General features: G+C 37.1%; 1 protein-coding gene across 1 annotated transcript; it reads right to left on the bottom strand.

The window, feature by feature from the left end:
- Window positions 1–3157: 3157 nt before the first annotated feature.
- LOC149174706 (uncharacterized) lies at window positions 3158–7258 on the bottom strand. The gene is made up of 2 exons (XM_089422662.1): window positions 6913–7258; window positions 3158–3559 (listed from the first exon to the last, which is right to left on the bottom strand). Exons 1-2 carry the CDS (start codon window positions 7233–7235, stop codon window positions 3244–3246), a joined length of 639 nt encoding a protein of 212 aa, XP_089278788.1. The 5' UTR covers window positions 7236–7258; the 3' UTR covers window positions 3158–3243.
- Between the last annotated feature and the right edge of the window lie 2318 nt (window positions 7259–9576).

The following is a 9576-nucleotide window of genomic DNA, read 5'->3' as shown; positions in this document are numbered from 1 at the left end:
CTGCCACAACAGTCTCAGCATTTCCTTGGGTTAGTTTGAGAGATGTGAGTTAGAAGGATGCATAGATGTTGTCATACCATGTGTATGCAACTGTTGAAAAATAATTATTTTATTTTATACAATGGAAAAACAATGCAGATCAAGATACAAAATATAAAGCAACCCTTCTGCCTCCCCCAGACCTGCTCTTCCAAATGCACTAACTTATTTTTATCTTACTTCACCAATGAAAAGGAAGTCATATTTAGCATATGGTTCTATTGATCCCATTCTTGTCATAGAAAAGGTATAATGTTCTTACTTTACATATGGTCTTACAAAAGTATGCATCCTTTTATCCTCATTATTGAAATTATAAATCAATGAGAACTTGAATATTGTTTGTCTATGCTCTTGTAGTGGAATGTCTACTTGAGTTACTCAACCATTGAACTGAAAGGGTTAACACTCAAGGAAACATGACAAGATACCAACATGGAATAAATCATACTGGAATCATCAATGACCCTTGAATAATACTCTACTTCATCTAATCCTTTCAGACAATCAAACTCGGTCCTCATGGAACAAAAAAGGCCCATGCTCAATCTGTCCATCAACCTCCTAAAATCTAATCAAAGCATCAAACTGAAAACATGCAATAAGGTTGCCTCCAACACTTGAAGTTTTCACTCAAATCGAGTGTTTAAATCTCATTTCACTATCTCAAGTTGATCTTAAGTTATGTTAATTGAAAGTTGAAACACCCTTTCTCTCTGACTAAAAGGTAGAATGTCATCTCCTATGCTTTGGCCAGTAACACAAATGGGCATCAAGGCATTATGCAATGATCAATTGTTACATTATTTTTCTTTGTACACTTTACTACCTAGTATCAAAAACGAAAACAATATGTTAAAACACAAATCTTTAATACCATCGTTTCTACAAATCCTAGGATTTCCCATTAAACTTGACTTGTAAAAAAATAGACTGAAAGCAGAGGGAATAATGCTAGTTAGCTGACTATCTAAAATATTTAACCTATTAAGCTTCAATTTCCGAGTTGAGGAAGGAAACCATATCTAGCTCCTATGCATATTAAGGGAACAAATGAAAATTCATAACACAGACCTACTTACCGAAGATATATGCCTAGGTGAATTCATTTATGACGTTTTAGCCTCCATCTCAGTTCTAAAAAGAATTCTGTTACATCATGATTAGAACTTATAACAAAACAAATTCATGGTTCTCAAAATATACTTAATTTGAAATATGTAATATGCAATATGAAATACTAAGCTACCAAGTTTCAGGCCCATACATCAATGTCTTTCAAAGGGTAACATTACAAGTTGTGAATATTAACTTTTCATGAACTCAAAAAACCCTGTGTAAGGATTCTCATGTCATGGTGAGAATGTGTGTGCTTTATAAGCACATAATTACCTTTCAACCCTGAACTTGGCCAGCTTAAAATAATATGGAAAAAAATCAAATAACTAAATGATCATGAAAATATACTTCTAAGAGTATAACGAGCCACTTAAATTTAATACTCAATGGAAACCACACATTCCAAATGCAATTACCACTATAAATCATAAGAGAATTTTATATCTTGGAACTTCTTAGTATTCTTTTTTGGTTATTGGAAGTGCTTCTAGAAACATAATAGGACCTGGGACTTCTACTTAAATTTTTGAAACTCATGCCATTCAAGTTGGAGTGTGGGATGCAAATTTTATTGGGCCTACAGGACCAAGGTAATGAACTAAGTAAATAAATAAACAAAGATATATCTAGATCCTAAATTTTGTATGCTGCCAAAGACCAAGGTAATGAACTAAGTAAATAAATAAAAAATAAATAAACAAAGATATATCTAGATCCTAAATTTTGTATGCTGCCAAAGATTGCACCTGATGTTTTATCCTTCACAATGTTAATATGGAGTTATTAAAACCGATTTATAATTCTTAGTCAGGGATGAGACAATGTGAGAAAATTTTATATTCAATTAAAACTGTGTCTATATTGGAATGAAAGTTATGTGTATGTATTTGTCTATGTACCTGGAGTTATATAACCATAGGATATAGAAATTACAGACATGCAATTGATTCCCTTCTCACAACTCTGAGGGACCTTGGTAAGTCCAAAATCAACCACATGAACACCAAAATCAACATCTAGTAGAATATTGTGAGACTTAACATCACGATGGATGATAGGACGTACATAGTCATGATGCAAATAAGCCAAACCCTAATCTTCTCCAACTACAATTTTGTAACGTATAGGCCAATTAAGGTCACCAAATTTGGGGCCATGAAGGAGATCCACCAAAGTGCCTTTATGCCTAATCTTTCCCAAAGTTTCAACTTTTTCCTTCAATCCATTATCATTGCAGGAGGTGGAGCCTTCAGCGTTTCCATTATTCCACAACCTCTTGATGGCCATATTTTCTCCATTCCCGAGTGTGGCCTTGTACACTTTTCCACATCCAATCACATTTTCCTCGTCTATGCAATCCATAATTCCATATTCTTTTAAACCTATTCGGTGAAATTGAGGCTGAGACATGAAATGTATGCTACATAATTCAACCCTAAAAAATTGTAATCCCTCTGATGCTTTCAGTTTTTCAAAGCAAGAAACATTACCTTTGACAGACAATTCTATAGCCTTTACCATTGGATTGAAACTTATTAAATTTTACAGAAAAATCAATATCCTTTAACATTGGATTTTAAGGTACGCGGTTTATTTTGAGACAGTAAAAACATGAATTTACTTTCATATTCCATTCTCCATGAATACCTGATGAATCCGATGGGATCTAATATTTATATAAGATACATTCAAATCCTTCAATATGAGATGCTACTTTAGTTTAAAAAAAATGGACATTTCTTCTATTGAAGAGCACATTGTAATGTCTTGTTGGATCCCTCACAAACAGGTCTTCATTTAACAATAATTTTAGTTTTCTAAATGAAAATTAACAATTTTTAACTCTAGCATTTTTATATCATCCATTTTAAATCCCTTGTACAATAGGCCTAAATTGCAGAAAATAGAAAAATATTTTCCTTGACATATCATAATTCCTAAGGGCAAAGGAAGTGGTAAATATGATACAAATTCCCTTAAAGAAAATATTCTCCCAATGAAACGATAACAAAGTGTATTATGATAAAAGAAATGCATCCTAGAGGCCAAAGTTGGAGACAAAGTAATATCTAGCAGGGATATTAACTACAACAATCTGGGTGGCATGAGAGCAGCATGTTGCTTTGAATTTTGGACAATACCCATATGGAGGGTATTTACCCAACAAACCCTGTAATATGAGAAAGTTGATCCGCAATGTAATAGATCTAGAGTATAAAATCTTTCTTTCACATCCTCGGAATTTCTTCCTATCATCAATGTCAACTCGACTCCAAGCCACCAAAGCCATGACTGTCGTGGAAACTCTCTCAACGCATTCACCAGATGGAGCACTTGGGTGAGCGATGCTAGAATAAGTGGAATAATGATGGAAGAGCACTGGAGACCTTTCAAATGCTTTCTGCCACAATTCAGGGGTAGAGGAAATCAGACATCAGAGAAATGAAGATTTTAGTACAAACTTTGCACTTCAAACTTCAAAAAATGAGCCTAGGACATGAAATGTATGCTGCATAATTCAACCCTCAAAAATTGTAATCCCTGTGATGCTTTCAATTTTTCAAAGCGATAAGAAACATTAAATTTGACAGAAAATTCAATAGCCTTTAACATTGGATTGCAACTTATTAAATTTGACTGAAAATTCAATAGCCTTTAACATTGAATTGCAACTTATTAAATTTGTCTGAAAATTCAATAGCCTTTAACATTGGATTGCAACTTGTCTAGTACCTTGTTATAGACCATGAAATAAATTGCTTAAGCCTTAAATAGTTCATCTAGAAATTTTTCAGTCTTCTCCTAATTGGGAAATGAAGACTATTTTTTCGACACCCAAGAAGTGTCAAAATAGTTTTTCTCATTGAAAGAGCTATTTCTAAATTTGTAACATGTAGGGAAATTAAGGTCATCATATTTGGGGCCATGAAGGATATCCCCCAAACTTCCATTAGGACTATTTCTAAATTTGTAACGTGTAGGGAAATTAAGGTCATCATATTTGTGGCCATGAAGGATATCCCCCAAACTTTCATTAGGAATCTACTCGTATACCAAAATATTACAATCTTTGACACAATAACACCATAATTTCACTATGTTTTATGCCTAGTATTTTAATGAAAGTTTCAATTTCTACCTTGAATCCATTATCATTGCAAGAGGTGGAGCCTTCAACATTTCCACTATTCCATAGCCTCTTAATGTCCACATTTTCTCCATTCTTGAGTGTGGCCTTGTACACTTTTCTGATCCACCGCTTCCAATCACATTTTTCTCATCTATGCAATCCATAATTCCATATTCTCTGAAACCTAATCGGTGAAACATGTTCAGCATTGAGGGAGACTTATTGCTTCATCGCAAATATTTAACTTCAGCTTTGTTCTTTTGACAGTGTTGTCTAGAAAATAAGGCCAGTACTAACACAAAAATGATCCTAGCCAAACCAAAGAGTGTTGGGAGAAGCCATGCCCAACTGTTACACTTTTCTTCTCCTGCTATCCTCCATGTCAGAATAGGACTTAAATCCTTTAAGACCATCATTGCTGCAAAGCCCATAATTTCCCATTAAACTTGACTTGTTAAAACTGAGATTGAAAGAAGAAGGAACAATACCAATTAGTTGATTATCCGAAAGATTGAACCTATTAAGCTTCAAATTGCCCAATTGAGGAGGGATTTCTCTTGTTAACACATTAACAGAAAGATCTAGATATGTAAGAACTGGCAGCTCCCCTAGATCTCTAATAATAGGGCCAAAGGATCCTTTATTTGACATATTTAGGTGTGTAAGCTCATTCCATGACAGTACGTGAGTAAGAAGGCTACCAGAGAACTAGTTCTAGAAAAGATAAATCCTATACAATTTTTTCAACGAAAAGAAAGTTTCCAGAAGAGAACCTGTGAAATGATTGTTGCTACTATCAATTACAAAAGGATTAGCCACCAAACCCATCTCAAAAAAAATATTAGCCACTAGCCCTATCTTAGAAGGAAAGCTTCCATAAAAACGGTTACCAGATATCAAGAGTGTTGACATATTCTTGGCACTACTAAATTCATAAGAAATCAATCGTTCGTTGCAAAGCTTTATTTCTTGATAACCAGACTTTCCAACATATGTACTTAGGGGTGGCAATCCTTACCTGTCTAAGGAGAGATTTATTAACAAATTTCTGAGGTTTTTTTCGACAGATTTAGGTCTGCAAGCTTATTCCATGACAATAAGTCAGTAAGAAGGCTACCAGAGAACTGATTATAGAAAAGATACAAATTACACAATTTGTTCAACAAACTGAAGGTGGATGGAAGAGGACCTGTGAAATGATTGTTTCTACCCTAAATTACATAAATATTAGCCGCTAGTTCTATCTCAGAAAAAAATAGCCACCAGCCCTATCTCAGAAGGAAAGCTGCCAGAAAAAAGGTTACTGGATATCAAGAGCGCTGACATATTTTTCACATTCATAATTTCAAAAGAGATTAAGCCTTCGTTGCAGAGTTGTATTTGTTGACAACCAGACTTTCCATCATATGTACTTGGCGGTGGCCATCCTTACTGTTATAAGGACTGATTTATTCACAAATGTCTCGGGTAGTATTTGAAATATTTGGGTCTGTAAGCTCATTCCATGATAGTATGTCAGTAGGAAGGATATTAGAGAACTGATTTTGGAAAAGATACAACTTACACAATTTTTTCAACGAACCGAAAGTGGTCGGAAGAGGAATTATGAAATGATTGTTGCTACCATCAATTACAAAAAGATTAGCCACCAGACCTATATTAGAAAAAAATATTAGCCACCAGCCCTATATCATAAGGCAAGGTGATGGAAAAACGGCTACCGGATATCAAGTCTTTCCATATACCTGAAGTTTGGCTCGTAAGTACAGGGACAGGGACTTCAAATGAAAGGTCGAATCGCTGTGATTGAGAATAATTACGATTATGGTTAATGAGGCATAAAAACACATTCTAAATGGTAGTTTAGAAAGGCCACATGATTCGTGAAAAGGCACCACAATATTTACAGGTTTAATGGGCACCATTGGCCGAGCTACCCAAGATAGCTCCAAATCAACAAGGCATGGCTTTTTTTCGTGGAATAAACAAGGCAATAATTCATCCAGAGCCTTAATGCAATTATAATTTGTTGGGTTTTTCCCTTATGAAACCACAAAAATTGGCCATCCTACACCAAAAGGAACTCATTTCAACTTTACCCACACTGATGACCCAACAAATATCAATGAGAATCACCAACCAACAAAAAAAAAAAAATCAAAAGAGTTGCATCGTACCATCCAAATTAGCGAACCAAAGTCTAGAATTCAAGGCTCACGCTACCCCTTCTTACATGAGCAGAGAAAGGTTTTGCCAGTTCAAATGAGTTATATCTTTCCTGAAAATTCCCTATCCTAGCAGAAACTTGAAATGCTAGGCCTAACTTGAAATCGAATATATTTTTCACGGATGAAGCAAGACATGAGATAAAAGTCCATAATGTCATTACAAATCAAACTTGAATGTTCTATTTGGACATTATGAAACCACAGACACTGCTCATCCTACGCTAAATGAGAACTCGTATCATTTTATCAAGACACATGACAAAAGACTCATAATCAGTGAGAACCCTAACAAACAAAGAGCATCAATCCTTCTGAGTTTATTACTAGAAGAGAAAGAATACCAGAATGCAACGGAGAGATGTACAACTACAGGCCTAAGCTTTCAACGTCACCTACTTATACTGCCCAAACAACATATCCATGACTCCCCTGTTGAACCGACCCATGCTCTTCATGTGCTGCCGAGCTGCTTTGTCGTCGGCGACGAACCCCTTCTCCTTCAGCTTTACCAGGAGCTGCCGCATCTCATCAGCCTTCTGTGCCTTCAAGTAGGAATCAACCAAAGCGACATAAGTGGCAGCATTGGGCTTCCACCCATAGCCCAGCATCTCAAGCGTATATTTTCCTGCCTCCTGAAGCATTCCACCCTGGCACAGCCCCTGAATGAGAACAGAGTAGCTATACGAATTGGGCAAGCACCCCGAGGCCTGCATTCTCATGAAGACCTTGAGGGCGTCCTTGGGCTTGCATTAGAGTGCCCTTGTTGACCGCCATTGCCATGAGTGAGATCTTAAGGTGAACAAAGAGGACGAAAATTCATGAACCGGTTCAGTTTCATGAACCGTTTCACTTTTGGATCAACGATGAAATTTTGTTCAATCGTCTAACACCACAAATCCATGATGAACAATAAGAAATGGCAACGGCTGGGGCAATTCATTTCAAAGGGAAACGCCTTATGGCATAATCACTTGCTGTTGTACTACCATCCAGACATTTTTGTATTTCCCATTAGGAAATTGGATTCCAAAGGAGAGAGGAGATCTATAATCTTTTGGACCTCTGTTTTCCATAGAAATGGTGAGACTCCTTATACCTACTGTGAGTTGATTGACCTGTTTATACATCCTGCTTCCTCTCTATTGATAGGAAATTCTCCTCCTAGGCTCTCTGGTGAGATGAGGAAGATTTTACAGCTCTCCAAGAACTACAGGATAGGTGACTGGTACTTCTACCAGAATCACACTGAGATCAGAATATATGGCTGTGAGCTGTGCCCCTATAAACTTCCAAAATATGTGCCTATGAGATTGTTTGCTCTGGAATATTCTAGGAAACTAATAAATTTAGATCTAACTCATTTTTATAGTGCAAAGAAAAAGGCCCAGCAGAAAATAAGAAACCAGCTAGGCCATTTTATCCTTAACAAAAAGGAAGCATGGGAAGATGTTGATAAAATGCTGGGGGAACAACTCAAATTAAAGAAGAGCTTTTGGTGGGTACCCTGTGACCCAAATGGCTTTATTAGTGAAAGAAAAGTGAAAAATAGGCTATCAGCCTATAAACATTGTAGAATCCCTGAAATAGAGCAATTTTCGAATCAAGATGAGTGAGTAGAGGGCACACTGATAGAAGAGCTTACTGAGCAAGAGAAAATGGAACAAACTAAGAAAAATCTAGAAAATACTCTTGACCTGGACTCTTTTGGACAGGTATTTTTCAAGCTGTCTCAACAAACTGGAGATGGGACATCATCTACTAGAACTTCACAACAACCTGCCCAAGAAGTCACTACACCAGCTTCAGGGACATCAAAGGGAAAAGAAGTGCCGGATACAGAGCAACACATAATGACAGATCAGCCAGCAACATCAAAGGAATAGGGCCAAGGGGAAATTCCTCCTGTCCAGACCAAAGCACCAGAGATACCAGCATTACAGACTCCTCTAAATGAGGAAAGGGGCAGGAAATGAGATAGAGAAGAGCCCACACTTGTAAGTGGACCAGCAGAGCAACCAGGGGCAAAAAGATAAAGAATAAATCCTCTACCTGAAGAGGAAATTATTGAGGAAACCTTAGAAATCTTAAGAGGCGAGAGGGCAACCAGCCCACAGATCTCCTCAGTAATAGAAACATCCACTAGCTCTCATAGGCAGGACCTAGAAAGGCAGTATAGTGTGGAAGTTTCATCCACAATACCATCAAGCAAGTAGGTCGCAGATGTCAAAAGAACATTCACAGAGATTAAGGCTAGAAATGATCCATTGAGGATGCAATTTTATGACTAATTTCTCAAGATGACCCCTGCCAACCAGCAAAGATTAATTTCTGCATATGACATTAAAGAAGGAAAAATGATCTTGACCCACTTTAAGCCCAAAGTGAAATAGCCACAATCAGCAGCTGACTACATCAGGACAAATCTGGAGGTCCTTGCCAAAGACATTCATCTAATGGACCAGATTGAGTTGCACAAGCAAACTGGAGAGATGGTCTACTCCACATTGGCAGATAAGGAAATGTTGGCTCACAAATTGCATAACTCATTGAACAACACATCTGCCCAACTAGACTTGGAGAAGGCATCTTCTTTAGCCAAAGACAATAGAATAAGGTCCTTGGAAGAGATTATCATCGAGCTGGGACATGATCCCAAGGATGCCAAAGGCATAAAAGCATTGATAAAAAAGAAGGAAGAGGACATTGCTGCCCTTAGGAAACAATTGAAGCTGCCTACTACTATGCATCCACAAACTACAGAGGTTGTACAACAAAAAGCAGAGGAGGACATGATGGACCTGCTTATGAAAATGAATGAGAGACTAAGTGAGACGGAGCAAGCATTGGAGAAAGCATTACAAGAAAAGTAGGGAGAGTCGACCTCCCAGCCACCTGAAATAGCTCCAACACTCACAACTGCCCCTCCCACAGTTACAATAGTAGTGCCTCCCACTATCCCAGCATCAGCAGCAGGTACTTCAGCAACAACAACAGCAGCAGGCAGTAGCACTACTATGACCACAGAGGAGTTAATAAAAGCCATGGAGGAGCTAAAACTAC

The sequence above is a fragment of the Pinus tabuliformis genome, chromosome 4_1 (assembly GCF_031772625.1).
Source record: "Pinus tabuliformis cultivar Carrire ecotype Pingquan chromosome 4_1, CPIR1, whole genome shotgun sequence".
In the NCBI taxonomy this organism is placed as follows: domain Eukaryota; kingdom Viridiplantae; phylum Streptophyta; class Pinopsida; order Pinales; family Pinaceae; genus Pinus; species Pinus tabuliformis.
Note: the sequence above shows the minus strand (reverse complement) of the source record. Positions and strands in the feature narration are given on the sequence as shown.

What these genes read in the sequence shown, in the direction of transcription:
- LOC149174706 (XM_089422662.1), bottom strand. Translation starts at nt 7,235, where the DNA reads ATGAGAATGCAGGCCTCGGGGTGCTTGCCCAATTCGTATAGCTACTCT. An exon ending in ATGTTGTTTGGGCAGTATAA is followed by an intron (nt 3,560 to 6,912) that starts GTAGGTGACGTT and finishes GAATTGTGGCAG; the next exon opens with AAAGCATTTGAAAGGTCTCC.